At 33.2% G+C, this 16,917-nt stretch overlaps 1 protein-coding gene across 4 annotated transcripts in view; it reads right to left on the bottom strand.

Annotated features, from left to right (window-relative positions):
* Positions 1–16,917, bottom strand: part of WRN (Werner syndrome, RecQ helicase-like) — a 102,941-nt gene that overhangs the window by 46,018 nt on the left and 40,006 nt on the right. For all 4 annotated transcript variants that reach the window (XM_012724736.1, XM_012724737.1, XM_012724738.1 and 1 more), the window contains 8 exons: positions 16,391–16,458; positions 16,036–16,144; positions 15,379–15,447; positions 13,159–13,241; positions 7,050–7,156; positions 6,378–6,565; positions 2,742–2,913; positions 88–269 (listed from right to left, as the gene is read on the bottom strand). In XM_012724736.1, the coding sequence (XP_012580190.1) occupies positions 88–269; positions 2,742–2,913; positions 6,378–6,565; positions 7,050–7,156; positions 13,159–13,241; positions 15,379–15,447; positions 16,036–16,144; positions 16,391–16,458 (978 nt within the window). The remainder of the gene's footprint in view (positions 1–87; positions 270–2,741; positions 2,914–6,377; positions 6,566–7,049; positions 7,157–13,158; positions 13,242–15,378; positions 15,448–16,035; positions 16,145–16,390; positions 16,459–16,917) is intronic.

The raw sequence follows: 16,917 nt of genomic DNA, 5'->3' as shown, positions 1-16,917 counted from the left end.
GCATAAATATATAAATCTTTAAAAAAATTAATAACATATTTAAAAGAAAAGGAAAGCTCTAAGTGTGAAAGCAGTAAATGTCTTTACCTATTTAAGTTAATGTCTGCCGGAGTCCAGAGTACATGACAAAAACTTTGAAGTCCATCACGGCCAGCTCTACCAATCTCCTGGTAATATGATTCCATTTCCTTAGGGGCACCATAATGAATGACTCTACGAATGTCAGCTTTATTTATGCCCATTCCAAAAGCTATAGTAGCGATGATGCACTGAGAATAAATAACAGTATAGTTTGATAAATATTCAGGAGAACTAAACCCTTGTATTTATATCTCTTGGTATAATTAGAATAATTTGCTCATTAACTAAACTCACTGGCATAAAACTGAATTCAATATAATTTCAACCAATTACTTAGAGATTAAAAGATTATCTGCCCAATTTACAGATGAAGTGTTGACTTAATATACAAAGGAGGCTCTTCAAATACTAATTATATTAATTAAATGACACTCGTGCTATTATGAAGTTTCAGGAGTCCTTATCTAATCCCATAGTACCTTAATTTTATAGTGCTATTCTAAAATGGAAGTAAGTTTCTCATTAAAGATGGTAGGATGAAACATGAATTTATCTCTGAATCTCTAAAAGTATAAAATCTCTAAAAATAACTAATATGTATGAATGTACTGAGATCAGATGCAAATGAATGGGAGAGATTTTTTTGAAAACAGGTGATAAGTACACAAAAAATGAAATATTTTAAGTATTAACAAAATACAAAAAGATATTTAAGAAAGGTAACTATAATATATATACTACATGGTTTAGAAAAAAGGAAGCATTTAATAACTGTAACTTCTATTTGTCACTCACAATTCTCTCTAGTTTTTCTTCTGCCACTTATCTTGCAATTATTTTTTTATAGGACTACTACTTAGATTCTTACTTGTTTACTAGTTTAGGCCATTATCTATTGATTCTCCACTATGAAAGATAAAAGATTATCTTTCCTTTTTATCCTACTCTTTACTCCACCCAGATACTTCTAAGCCCCTTTCAGGGATCTCAATATTAATATCATTATTTTTAGATGAAATATACTATTATATAAACATGATTTTCAAAATACCCCTATAAAAGCGCAGGGTTTTTTAAGATTTATTTTATTTATTTATGTTTTCATACAAGAGCTGGGGTGTAGGCCAGAGGTGGGATGGGGGAGGATTCACCAGACACAGAAAGGTGAGATAAAGGCCCACTGATGGAAATACACTGCTGAGGGCAGCAGTGGTGAGACAGTAGAGGTGTGCTGAGTCATGTGTCAGCTTCCTGGCCAGAGATCAAACTCATGCTTCAGTAACTGTGGGGTAGCTTCATAATGCTGGGACTTAACTCTTTGCGCCACCTGGGAAGACCTAAACTCTCAGGTTTTAATAAAGACATTTTATCATTCCAAAAAGTAAAGAGATTCAAGTTATCTTAAAATACAAATTACAGGGCTCTCCCTGGTGGCGCAATGAATTAAAGCACAGCACTATGAAGCTCTCAGAAACCACTGCAGCACAACTTCCATCCCCAGCCAGTGTGCTGACCCACATGGTGTGGCAAACCTCTCCTGGCCTGCCAGATGCTACCCTCGGCAGTGTACTTCAGTAGACCTGCCTGTTCTATTCCCCACTTTGCCTCTGTTGAATCCTCTCACCCCCCACACCTCTGGCCTGTACCCCAGTTCTGTAAGCATAAATATATAAATCTTAAGAAAAAATACAAATTACAAAATGACACCGACATAAATCTAAAAGAATTGAAAGAATGGACACAGACTAAAATGCAAATTATATCTTGGTATATTTATTTGGCTTTGTAAAAATATTTTTTATAAAATATAAGCAGTTCTAGCATTACTCAAGAGTTTGGGAAGTCAGCTCTATACTTTTAGGCCCATACTAAAATAGAAAGACAGGATAGTGTAAAAAGAATAATGAATAAAGAATTCTGACACATATACAATCAGCAGACACTCAATAAATACTCAAGGTAAGTTATCAATTCTAAGAACACCAGACTAATCAATAGATGAGGAAATGTATTTTCATCATCTTGAGAAAATGTGTGTGAAGCCTCAATGAAAATGTGAAGCTTCTGATTTATCTAAGATGTCAAAGAACAGGTCCATTGGGTGAGCTATAAGGTATAATAGAAAACCTGATGTCAATCTAAGTGGCACAATCATTAGCAATTTTTAAATTTTCATAAGGTGGATAAAAACATAGAACGGGAAATATAGCAGCACACATATATACATGCACCATTCTTGAATAGTTATCAGTGACCACTGTGAGGTTTTTAATATCTTATTTCAAATATTAGTGTTTAACAAAGTGGTGTGAGGTAGGAAACCCAGTAGCATCTAACAATGCTTCTCATTACAACACAACATAAATAAGGTTTGTATTCTCTCAAATCTGTGAGAATTATTTCTATGTAAAAGAATAATTAGTTATATATAAAGATAAATGAAACTATTGGTCAGTTAATGAACCAAACATTAATTATTTTGAGTTATTGAGGTAAAGAGTAAAAATACAATCATTTAAGAAACTAGACAGCCTCTATTAGGGGACTGTGAAAACTGTTCCTGATCTGCAAAAAAAAATAAAGATGTTTTCATACTAATACTCAAAACAAAGATATTCATGTCCACTATGGAGACAGAGAATAGTAATTAAACTTCACACCTGAATTTCATCTCTCATAAATTTATGATGAATCTCTTTCCGTGATGTAATACTCATGCCTGCATGGTATGTTCCACAGGCTAACTTCAGTTTCCTAAATTCAGCTGTAACTTGTTCTGTCATTTTTCTAGAAGGGCAATAGATGATAGTTGGACCTTCAAATTCCCAAGAACTACAGAAAAGAAAAAGAAAAACAGACATAAGCATTTATTCTATTCATTCTATTTTGGGTTTTATCTCATTTACTTTTCCCTTTATTAAACTTTAATTTCATTTTAATTTAACTCAAATAACAGTTTTCCTTTTTGTAAGGAAAGACAAAAAGCAAAAAGCATAATAAAACCAATGATATATTCACCTATATAAACTTCTAAAACATAGAAAGTCGAATATGGAAATAAACTGTGTTAAACGACAAAACTAAATCAGTCAATTCAAATTAAAGTAATTTTATTTGTATAAAAAAAGCTTTCATAAAAACTTAGATTACTGATTTTAATATTTTCAGAAATGCAAAGCACAAGAGATAACAACTAGTCTTAGTTTATGTAAGAAAAAGAAGTGGTTATTTACAGAGAAGAATGCATAAAATTTACACTATATTATCCTTATTTTCTTTTATGATGTTAAAGTTGAATTACTTTATCTATCTACTAAAAAGGAAAGAATTTACTAACAGAAGTATTTACTAGTAATCTGGGGAGTAGGACTGTTACAGAAAATGAAAGCTGTTAAAGTCTGTTTGAAAACTACCTAATATGAAACGCGTAATAATGATCTCCACAAAAAATTTAATTCCTCAATATTCATTGCATTAACCAACATAAAAAAGATATAAAAAAGAATGTGCTATTTTACATTTAGAAAACGTTATTTAAATTTTAATGCATGGACCCTTTGATTCAATTTCAGCTTTAGAATCATCTGTTTTACATATACCTGCATTTGCCAAATTTACAAATATTTACATCTACCAAAATATAATCACAAATATAAGTATTCATTATATTAAATGGTTATCTTAGTGATAAGTATTCATTATATTAATTGGTTACTTAATGATAACCAATCTAATTGTTTATCATTATGTACACTCATACTATGAGATACTAAGAGAACATTAAAAAATCCAATGTATATAAAACCTTTAAGAGAGACTATCATAAAAATCATTGAAAAACACAGGGGGAAGGAAAAATAAGGCAATAAATTCATTTTAAAACTTATTTTATTGAATAATTTACTTAAATTTTTTAGTGTAATCAAAGGGGCTTCTGTATCAAAAATTCACAGTAGATAACTTAGGAAAGCTAGAAATTATTTTTAATGTACAAAAGTCACAACATTTTCCAAATAGGAAAAACTTGTTCACTGGAAGAACTGAAAGAAAACAAAGTACTTTTTAGTATATATGCACCTATATTGTTCAAATGGGCACTAAGATTATACATCACTTTTTACATTAAAAATTTTGGAAAATGCACAAATTTGAACTTACAGAATAGAAAAATCAAAGTGTCAAAAGCTCCTACTACAGAAGACTTAATTACTTCACCAGGTGATTTACTAAAGATTGTCATTTCCTCATAACAATTTCCTGAGGATGGGCACTTTAGTATGGGAAAACAATAGTGATCACACTTGAAGGGAGACATCTAGAGTGTGAAAAAATAGGAATCTCAAAAACCAAACAGGGATTTTAAAAAGTAGAATAATAATAGTAATAATAAAACAATTGTTGAAGGGGATAAAATCTATTTCTACTTAACCACAAAGTGATACAGATTATCTAATTTAAATGCAGCATGAATATAGAAAAAATAAAGTGAGCATTTAAGACATGTTAATACTGATAAAACACTGAATACTCATAAAACAAATGGCAGAATTAAATGAACAGAAGGAAATGCAAATAAAAGCAATACTGTGATTCTAATTTTCCTCCATCTCATTGCTCATTGAGAGGAAAATATCTGTTTGTCTAGGACATATAGAAGGTAATCCCTCAATGGTTCCCTTCTTTGAGCACTGGAAAGGGGTACAAAATCTTTTGTGACTAGCTTTCAGAAAAATCATGTCCATATTGAAAATCAAAATCTTAGATGTTAGGCTAAGGAGTCCCAAAACAGGATGCTTTAGGAAGATAAATCTGCAATTTGTATATAAAATGCAACAAGGGGGCCCTCCCTGGTGGTGCAGCGGGTTAAAGCATGGCACTAAGAAGCTAAAGCCACTTCAGCATAAGTTTGATCCCTGCCCGCCCTGGAGGAGATCCACATAGCGTGGCAGACCTCTCCTGACCCGCCCACTGCTCCCCTCAGCAGTGTACTTCATCGATCTGCCTGTTCTGCTCCCCACTCTGTTCCTGGTGAATCCTCTCAACCTCCACATCTCTGGCCTGTACCCCAGTTCTGTATTAATAAATAATCTTTTTTTTAAAAAATGCAACAAGGAAGTCTTAGGAGGAGACAGGCCCATTTGAGAGATTAATGATCTAATAGGTTAAAATAATAAAGAACTGCAATTAGAAGAATTAACAAAATAAACAGTATAAAGGATCATTTACATAAGCATAAAACACTGAGATAGAATGTCATAATGTCACAAAAAAAGATGAATAAAAAACTTTTAATAAAAATCTTTTAAAAAAACTTAAAAGATGAATACAGTTTCAAAAGACAGAGTTATAGAAAGTACCAAAGAGAATGAGAATAATGAGGGTGGTAAGGAGTAACTATTAGGAGAGTAGATAAGGACGTGATTGTGGAGTCTCTAGCCTAGAGTAAATAGTAAGGATTTACCCTTTAGGATGGAAACAAAGGAAGCACAATAAGTAGTAACTGCAGAGATATGACTGGAATAGCCAAAACACTGAGAACATCTTCATTACATTCTTGTTTTATTCTGAATATAAGATAATCAAACCTAAAACAAATCCTACATGTAAATTCTTCAGTAAGATCCCCAAGAGTTGACACAAGGTTTTCTTAATGTAGGATCAATGTTTTTATTCCTTTTTGAAAAGGAAAACATTTAAGATGTTCTGTAGTTCTACTTGCCCAGATTTGATTTGTGTTTTTATTTATAGGACAAACATCATTTCAATATATTCTGATTTAAAAACACAATTTATAACATGAAAAGTATAAGCATTTCACAGAGCAGATAGTGAATAAAGAATAAGGTTATGAGGAAGCTTCTCAGCATACCTATAAACTGCCTTTAACAATAAAAAGGATACTTTATTATCAGATGAAAATAATATGTAGCTTTCTGAGAAATTACGAGGGTTTAACCATCAATAGTTATCAATAGTTAAGTTCATATTCAAATTAATCACACAATTAGTGAACTAGATGGAAGGATAAAAGACTCTTGTCTTTATTGTTCAACTTTCAATTAAGTGTATGTTCCATTCAAGCAATACCACAAGAGTTCAAATTCTGTAGAATTAGTTCCTGCCTTCAAATTCAGACTTTTTCTTCAATAACTCTCTTAATTACATAACATCACACTTATTTGAACAAAAACTAAGTAGATTCTGAAATATGGTGTATATATCTTAGAAGGAAATAGTAAGATGAATAATAAAAGAAGGTATGAGTTATCAAAAATCATGAACCATGAAATGCACACCTTGCCTTTCTAACAAGAAATTGTTTCAGGTCCTCAAGGATGTTTCCTGTTTTTCGCCCAACTTCTAAATACAGGTTTGGTCGATCAAAACCAGTGCAGGTAATTTGAGGATCCTTCAGTTTTAAGCACTGTATGATGTCTGCTCTGATTGAAGAAGGTGCAGTAGCAGTGAGTGCAACAATTGGAACCTGAAGGAAAATTAGTATCTTTGAATGAGATATAGTTCATTAATTCCTAACATTCCTATTACCTTCTTATAAAGTGACAGAAGTAAAGCATGAAAAATATATTTTAAAGAAACACTCATTTGTTTTTCAGCCTTCTGAACACAGTATTAAATTCTTCAAAATTGTAAATCATAAACAAAAAATAATTCAGAAATGTAAAAAGTCTATACACTGTTGGCCCTTTTGTCACAGATTGTCCATATAATTGTGGGCTTCTCAATTCTACTCCTCTATCATACTGGTTTGTTTACTAAAGCCTGGTAGTATACTATTCCTCAACAAATTATACACCAGAAGGAAACCAAAGCTATAACCCTTGCTTACATCTTTATTTGCCTTTTCACAAAGAAAATTGCCTTTTCTTCAGCTCTTGGGCCATTCTCCAACCCCACCATATCCCTTAATAAGAATATCATTTCAAATCACTGTGCTTGGCAAAGCTTACCAATGGGAGTACTTCCTTTAGAGAGCTGAGAGTCCTATAAGAATTTCTAAAATCATGTCCCCACTCAGAAACACAATGAGCCTCATCCACAGCAATAAGTGTGATACCTGTTAAAGAGAAAAATATAGAAATGAGGAAACTGAAGTTCATTAAGAAAGAATAAACCCATCCAAATAAGTATCAATTTTTTCACTTAGAATATAAAAATCACAGGAAAAATAACATAAATCAAAGTAAAAGTTTCATACAAAAAAAATATTACTGAGAACAGAGGAAGATATATGGATTAAAGGCATAAGGAGAAAAGAAAGAAATGTGTGTATGTGTGTGTGTGTACATATATAGAGATAGATAGGTAGATAAATAAATAGATATAGATTATTCAAAAAACATACTTATTGGATTTCACTTTCATCATTTTTACAGAGAAATGAGTTACCATTACTATGCCCTCAACTATCACTAATGAAACATAGACAATAGTAACACCTTAAAAAAAAAAGGTGTTTTATTTCTTCTTGGTAATATCTTTATTTTACCTCATGGATTAACATCAAAAAAGATGGAAAAAGTCTCTGCATTTCTACTTAGATTAAGTACGTAACTATCATAATTGATCACATATGATATTGTAGAGAGTTTTTCAGAAGTGCCAATATTTGGAAGAAAGGATGACAACCACATTTTTTAATGTGTAAGGGGAGATATAAATTTCATAATGTACAAAGTAGGTAAGAAGACAATTTGTTCTTTCCCTAGCAACTTTTATTTTCCCCTCTATCCCAACCCCACACCACACACCTACAATAAAACAGAATCAATAGTACAGTAATGCATTTAAGAAAAGGGCTTTACAAACTTCTCCTGACTGGCCCACCTTGGTGGCACAGCAGATCGGAGCACTGCACTGAGAAGCTAAGCCAAGCCGTGGCCACTTCAGTGTGAGTTCGATCCCTGCCGCAGAGGGCATCCACATGATGCAGCAGACCTCTACTGTCTTGCCCATTGGTTCCCTCAGCAGTACTTTGTTGATCTGGCTGTTCTGTTCCCACTCTAATTCTGGTGAATCCTCTCACTGCTCCTGCACTTCTAGCCTGCACCTCATTTCCGTATGCATAAATAAATAAATATCTTTAAAAAAAAATAGTCTCCTGACTAAAAAGGGAAATGGAGGTATCACGCTCCCAGACCTCAAACTATACTACAAAGCCATAATAATCAAAATTGCATGGTACTGGAACTAAACAGACACAGACCAATGGAAATGAATAGAAAACACAGAAATAAACCCATAGATTTAGACAAGTAGTCTTTGACAAAGAAGCAAATATGAAGTGGAACAAAGAAATGGTGCTGGAAAAACTAAGCCACTACCTGGAAAAAATGAAGCTAGACTACTTTATGGTCTAGCTCCTCACACCATGCATAAAATCCAACTCAAAATGGGTCAAAGAACTAGACATATAAGACCTGAAATCTCAAATATATAGAAGATAATATAGGCACAGCACTACATGACATATACCTTAGTAACATCTTTAAAGACACATCACCCAAAGCAAAAATAATGAAGGAAAAGATAAGCAATTAGGAGTACATCAAATTAAAAAGCCTCTGTACAACAAGAGACATTAACCAAAATAAAAAGGCACCCCACTAACAGGGAGAAAATTTTTGTACACAATACTAATGATAAAGGACTTATCACGAAGATCTGCAAAAAGCTGACTAAAATCAACAAAAGCAAAGGAAACAGCCTGGTCAAAAAACAGGCATACAAGAGCTAAAACCACACTTCTCCAAACAGAAAACACAATGGGCATATGAAAAATGCAAGTAAAAACAACAGTAAGATACAATGACATACCAGTGCAAATGGCACATATTTAAAAAGCTAGCAACAACCAATGTTGGTAAGGATGTAGAGAAAAAGGAACCCTCCTCCTACATTTCTGGTGGGAATACAAGTTGGGCCAACCACTATGGAAATCTGTGAAGGTCCCACAAACTGCTAAAAATGGACCTCCCATATGATCTAGCAATCCTACCTTGGGTATATACCGAAAGAATGCAAAAACATTCATTCAAAAGAGTACCTGCACCCCTAAATTTATTTACATAATTACACTAAGTAAATAGTGTATTTACAATAGGTAAGCTATGGAAAGAACCCAAATGCCCAAAAGTAGATAACTGGATCAAGAAAATGTGGTATATACTCAACAATCAAAAAAGATAGACATGCCACTCACAGCAACATGGATGGAGCTGGAAGGGATTATGTTCAGTGAAATAAACCAGAAAGAAAAAGAAAAATACCTGAAGGTTCCACTTATAGGAGGATTGTTGGGGACCCAAATAAGGAATGGAGGATGGGTAAGTTTTATAATAAAGTAAAAATCAAAATCAGCTGGCAATTATAAACCAGATATATTCTCCAGGGGGCAGAGGAGGACACTGGATCAAAACAGAGGTGTGAAAAGCACAAGGGACTACGGTGATTGTACATGGGTGAATCCGTGGTCGGAATATCTTGGGGCTCATATACGAGATGATAAAGCTTATACTGTATGATAATGAAGAATGATATAAAAAATGTATGATATATTTTTAAAAATCAAAAAACAAAGAAAAGGGTTTTTTGTATAACCAGCCATTAAAATGTCTTCAGATATTCTGAAATAATGACCGTAGCGCCTTTGCTCTGAATACTAAATTAATACTTAAGACAAAAATAATTTTCCCTTCAATAAGACTGATCACTACTTAATTCTGAATATTAAATGACATTCTGCCACTACTGTGTTGATTAACATTTGGTCTACAGTCAGACTACCTGAATATAGAACCTGGCTGTGTCACTTACCATTTCTATTTTTTAAGCAAGTTACTTAAATTTCCAAGTCTGTTTCTCATAAGTAAAAAGTGGACAATAAAAGAACGCTATACTTTTTAGTTACTCGGAACAGCAAATTAAATCATTCATAGAAAATGTTAAGGTAGAGCCTGGCGTAAAAAAAAAGAGCTCAATAACAAAACATTACTATTATTATATATGGTTATTAAATGCCAACTCTGATCCAACCACTTTACTTGGAATAAAAAGCAACATATGGACCCTCCCTGGTGGCACAACAGGTTAAAGCACAGCACTATGAAGCTGTTAAAGCACAGCACTATGAAGCTATGACAGCCAATGCAGTACAATCCCCAGCCAGGGAGGTGACACACATGGCATAGCATACCTCTCCTGACTTACCCCGTTTCCCTCAGCAGTGTATTTTGTCAATCTGCCTGTTCTGGTCCCCACTCTCTCTCTCTGGCAAATCATTTCACTGTACCTGTACCCCAGTTCTGTATGCATAAATTAAAAAAAATCTTTAAAAAAGTTAAAAAGCATTTTATGACCACAAAAAACTCACAATTCTAAAAGAGGAGACAGACATGCAAATAAATAATTACAATTCTCTGAGAGCCACAGCAGGAATTAAAAAGTAACCTACTAAATAGAAGCAAAATAGGTTGAATAATATCAAAATTCTCCAGTTATTACTGAGTAAATGGGAAAAAGTAGTTACCACTATATTTATTTTGGCTATATAAACTAAATGACCCAGATTTTTATTTGGAAAGGGTAAAACAATGATGATGGTTCACCCATGTTAAAACTATCTTAAAAAATAAAGATCTGACTGCCTTTTTTTTTTTTTTAAGATTTATTTATTTATGCATACAGAACTGGGGTTTGGCCAGAGGTGGAGGGGCAGTGAGAGGATTCACCAGAGACAGAAAGGGGAGCAAAACAGGCAGATCTACAAAGTACAATGTTGAGAGTAGCAGCTGGTGAAATAAGAGAGGTCTGCTGTGCTATGTGGATCATTTTCAGGGCAAGGGATCGAACTCATACTGTAGCGGCTGCAGGTGGCTTGCAGTGCTGCGTCCTAACCTGTTGTGCCACCAGGGAGGGTCCCTGACTGCTTTTTAATGGAGCTAAACTTAGTCCCACACAATTAATATACGTAAGTGTTTTCCATACTTCACTTTGCATGTGAAAGTGCAAGTGTCCACCCAATTCCCAAACATAGCTTATCTGTCATTCAAGTTAGATTTTCCCAAACATATTTCATTGTAGCTTATCTGTCATTCAAGTTAGATTTTCAACATTAAAAAACAACTGCAAGTGTGTTCAGTTTCAAGGAGTCTCCGAAAAAAAATTATGTTGGCTGCTTCTCTTATAAACTCATACTACCTCAATAATTTAACATTTGTCATAAAAAGTGGTTAACTAGGGGCCTCCCTGGTGGCGCAAGGGGTTAAGTGCAAAGGGTTAAGTCTCAGCACTATAAAGAAGCTATGCCCATCCAGGAAGGTAACCCATATGGAGCAGCAGACCTCTCCTGCCTTGCCTACTGTTCCCCTCAACAATGTATTTCCTCATCCTGCCTGTTCTGCTCCCAACTCTGTCTCTGGTGAATCCTCTCACAGCCCTGCATCTCTGGCCTGTACCCCAGCACTTTTATGCATAAATAAGTAAATCTTTTTTTTGTAAAGTGGCTCAATGTTATTGAAAAAAAAAAATCGTGACTATACTTTTTACACAAGCCTTTTACAAATTCTTGAAAACAAATGCTAAAGAAAAATACTCCAAAAAGAATTTATCCTTTTTTTTGTTCAATACTGACCATCAACTAGGAAGAACATATGCAATTAAATTGATCACATAATTTAATCCAGTCCAAAAACAGAGAATTAAAAGTACCTGTCAAAAAGATCTAAGGAAATACTTAAACTAATTATTAACTAACCCCATAAAAGAAAAAAAGCAATGAAACAGAACAGCCAGTGCACGAACTCTGACAATATATTTAAACAAATGTTAATTCCTGCCTCCATGCTTTTGTTGGCATTTAACATATACTACAAAAATAAAAATTTGTTGTCATTACATTTTTTAGAAAAAAATGTTAATGCTCTCCCAGTTAATATGTAAGTAACAACTAAATAAGAAGCTGCATGTTGAAAAGTTAACCTATCCAGAATTATCTTAATATGTAACTATACAATAAGATCATATAATATTATTTGGTTAGTTCAAGGTGCATTTGCAACTTTAAGAGATTAGATAGCTAAGTTTAACAACTAGAAAGGAAAAAACTGGCAAAAAAAAAAACTTTAAAAAAATGGTGTCAGCTTTTTACTAATTCTAAAACTTGCCACCTATTTTTTTCTCATAATTAATTTACTCAGGGTAGCAAACAATCAAAGGTCTATGGTTTCCAACCCTGGTTATACATTGGAATCATCTGTGAAAAACTACGAACACCAGGGTCCTATCCCAAGAATGTTAAATCAGAATTTTCAAGGTTAGAGGCTGACTGCCTACATTTTTCTAAAGTTTAAAAGGCAATATAGAGCTAATTTATATTTAAAATATGAAAAAAAAAGGAAATTACTATTTCACAGAATCTAGGATTAAACATTTATTCAACAATACATTTAAGTGCCTACGATGAGAGAGAAATTGCACTTAAAAAATACAAAGAAAATGGCATTTTCTCCTCAATAACTTTATACGTTAGCTTTCTTTATAGGCTTTTTCTCCTACTAAGAAGAAAACATACATACACACACACACACACACACACATATCTATAAAGTAATTATAAAACAGGAACTTTATTTCTATGACAGAGAAATTAGAGGGCACTTTTGGGAAAGACAGGAGAGACACCAAGTAGAGGAAGCAGAAATAATTTTTTTAAAGATTTATTTATTTATGCATACAAGAACTGGCGTATAGGCCAGAGGTACAGGGTGGGAGGATTCGCCAGAGATAGAGTAGGGAGCAGAAAAGGCAGATGAACTAATACACTGCTGGGAAGAACAGCAGAGGAGAGAGGGAATGTCTCCATGTGGCTGGAGATCAAGCTCATGCTAAAATAGTTAAGGATAGCTTGATAGCACTGTCTTTAACCCCTGTCCTACCTGGGAGGTCTAGGAGCAGAAATAAATTTAAGAGATGTGAAATCCAGTATCAATCCAGGGAGTTCACTTTAAAGGATAATTCAATTCAATAAGACAGTTATAAAAATCTCATTGTGCCCCTTACCAATATTAGCCTCAAGTTGCTTGAGTAGGTCCAAGTTATGGGAACAGAATTCTGGAGTTAGGTATATAATCCTATATTTGCCTCTGTGAAAACAAAAAATATATATATATAAAGTAAGCTACAATAAGAAAAATGATTATCCAAATCATTAATACTAGATACATTTTTAAATAATACACTCTATCACTTACTAAAAACTAAATAAATGTTACACATGTGTGTATATACCCATACATATTTGTGCACTGATTTCAATTCAAATATCAGGGACTACTGAGAATACAAAGAACATTATAGTGACATTAAACAAATTGTGGATAATTTATATATCATAACCCATTCAGCAGTAAAAAGGAATGAACCGCTGATACAAGCAACAATATGAATGAAAGTCAAAGTAACTATGTGATTTAAACCAGACAAAAAAGAACACATTTTATGATTAATTCTGTATACATACAGTTTAGAAAACATAAACTACCCTAATCTGTAATTATAGAAAGCAGATCAGTTAACATGATCAGAATGGTACAGAAGATAGGGAAAAGTAGATGAATGTATGATAAAAGTTCTGAATAAACTTTGGAGCTGGGTTATGAGATGGTTTCATGGGTTTTTATATGCCAAAACTTAACAATTTTTTACATATTACATACATAAAATTTGTTCTCTGTCAACTACCTCAAAAAAGGATATTAAAAATGATTAGGAAAAAATATTCAAAAAAAGATTTTGTAGGAAAGCATACAGCATTTTTATCATTAATAGTTCAAAGCTAGAAACAGATAAGGTGCCCATCTCTAAGGAATGAAAAAACACATCAAAACACTCCATCATTAAAAAAAAAAAAAAAAGACTGCAAATATAAGCAACAATATGCAAGATTCTCAAAACATTATGATGAACTGAAAGAAGTCTGACATTAAAAAAGTTTCTACTGTATAACTATGTATGTAAAGTTCTAGGACAGAAAAAAATTATGGTAGAAAAATCATAAAGTTAGAAATAGAAGTTTAAATTAGAAATATTAGTTTATAGCCCTCCATGGTGGCACAAGGGGTTAAAGTGCAGCACTATAAAACTACCCACAGCCACTACAGTAGGAGTTTGATCCCCAGAGAGGGAACTGATCCACATGATGCTGTAGACCTCTTCTGTCTCACTTGCTGCACCCCTCAGCAGTGTATTTCAGTAGACCTGTCTGTTCTGTTCCCCACTCTGTCTCTGGTGAATCCTCTGACCCTCCACACCTCTGGCCTGTACCCCGCTCTTGTGTGAATAAATAAATAAAACTTTTTAAAAAGAAATATAGTTTACATTGATGAAAGATAGCCGGAAGGAGCACAGAGGAACTTCTTGGCCTGAAAAGTAGCCTGACAATAGTATTCTGTTTTGATATAGTTCTGGGTTACGTATTTGTATACATTTATCAAAATTCAGTAAATGCATATGTGTATGTATATAAATGTTGACATATGTGTATAGTAGGTTTAAGTTTGTACCCATACACACACACATAAAAATTTTTTTTTACTGAAATTTTATTCCCACTAAGAATTACATTAGGAAAGAATTGTAGGGTGAAAGATCTAGAATAGAGTCCCTACTTAGTTATCAAATCACTGAATTAATTTAATGGAAGTTACTTTTTCTGTTACTCAGTTTCTTCTCATTTCTAAAACTTTCTTCTATACTTCTAACGCACAAATTTTACAGATCTATAATTACAGTGCTAACCTTGCAGTCTATGAATCGAAAATAATAGATTTCTTTTACTTATAAGATTTTAAAATGACAGTTCTGCAAATGCACCAATACAAATTTATATTTTTATATCATGGACAATTTTGTTCATGTACTGACTAAAAATTTGGGTACAAAACCCTTCATACACCATAAACCTGACCACATGATTAGAGATCACATAAATTGGGCCCTCCCTGGTGGCACAATGGGTTAGGACGCAGCACTGCAAGCTGGCCATTTCAGTGCTAGTTTGATCCCCTGCCCCGGAGCTGACCCACATGGCTCAGCAGACCTCTTTCCTGACCAGCCCACTGCTCCCCTCAGCAGTGTACTTCGCCAACCTACCTGTTCTGCTCCCCAATATGTCTCTGGTGAATCCTCTCACCGCCCCTCACCAGGGTCTGTACCCAGTGCTGTATGAATAAATAAATATATCTTAAAAAAAAAAAAAAAGAAATCACATAAATTACTCACGATTCAATATCCTTTAAAATATCTTTTGACTGTGCTGATCCAAGAAAACAAGCTGGAATGTTAGACATTCTGCAAGAAGAAAAAGAATTATTCTCTGAAGCCAAGTACACACTACAAAGACCAACTTCATCCTTAAGTAAGAAGATATAAAGAAACACAGTATGTATATTCCTCTTCTTTCCAAGTCTCACTGTTCTTGTAGCTCAATAATTTGATAAGTAAATTCCTTCAAAGACCATATTAGAAGGCAAGTTAAGATGGGGTTTTCAAAAATATTGTAAGCGTGGGTTAAAAATGTTTAATTATTTTTCATAATAAAAAAATATATACTTCTATATATACTTCCATCCCAGGATAAAAAGCAAGGAAGAGAAAAGAATTCTGAGATATGCAATGTAAACTAGCAAATGTTTGCTCTTTAACAAGTTCTACCAGAGCCATCTGGTAATCCTGGCATTACAAAGAACTCAAGAAAGAAGGTAAGTTGTTTCATTAAGGCATCATTTATTACTAATAAAGATAAACCAACACAACATTTACAGAAACGTTTTCAGAATTAGACTTTAACATACATGAGATCAAAAGTTTTCTTTATGGAAGAAAAATGCACGATAATTTGACAGTGAAAACATCACTTACTCAAGTAACATCACTTACTCAAGTTGGAGCACTTGGTCTTCCATCAAAGAAATAAGAGGAGAAATGACAATGCCAATCTTGCCTACATAAACAGGCGGATACTGAAAACACAAACTCTTTCCATATCCTAGAAATAAAAATATTGCATTCATAGCAATCAAATAATGACTTGGCACTATGACTTCTAATATACCTGTATGAATGATCTATGCTATCTTCCTAACAGCTAATACACATACAAGTCTGAGCACCCACTCTCACTCTATATTTAACATCATTTGTATTGCATTGCAGACCAATAAAAAACTAAACATTTCAAAATCTTTAAGTTTTGTTTGTGAAGAATTAGCTTATTTGCTTAAGTACAACTTACCAGTTGCCATGACAACAAGATTATCTCTTCTTTCTTCCAAAACAGAATGAATAACTTTCCACTGAACCCTAGATGGTGCAAAGCAAAATGCTGTTTTGTTTTACTAACAAGAAACTTGAGGGATAAGTTGAAATCATTTAATTTTTTAACTTCCTCCAATACAATTTCTTTTACATTGTTGAGCTTCAATATAAAAATGTAAGAACCCTGTAACTTTTAAAGAGTCACAGTATCCAAGCTGAATGAACAACTAGAAGTTTTCATTGGTATATATAGTAAGATTTTTTTACATATATTTAAAGTATAAATAAATTCTAAATTTCATACTAAATATCCAGTAAGTAGAATAAGAGAAATGTTTGGGAGCAAGGACTGAATAAGAAGGTAAATGAAGAAACTTTCTATTGTATTTGCACTTTTATTTTGATAAGGGTTTAGGTTTCATGGTTCTATGTGTATAAATTTAAGATTTGCAAGCACACATTTAAAATTTACATATTTCTTTGTATATAAATTTTAGCAAAAGT

Source organism: Condylura cristata, unplaced genomic scaffold (genome assembly GCF_000260355.1).
Source record: "Condylura cristata isolate star-nosed mole 26May11 unplaced genomic scaffold, ConCri1.0 scaffold00014, whole genome shotgun sequence".
NCBI classification, from domain to species: domain Eukaryota; kingdom Metazoa; phylum Chordata; class Mammalia; order Eulipotyphla; family Talpidae; genus Condylura; species Condylura cristata.
The sequence above is the reverse complement of the archived record's forward strand: the minus strand, read 5'-3'. Positions and strand labels throughout refer to the sequence as shown.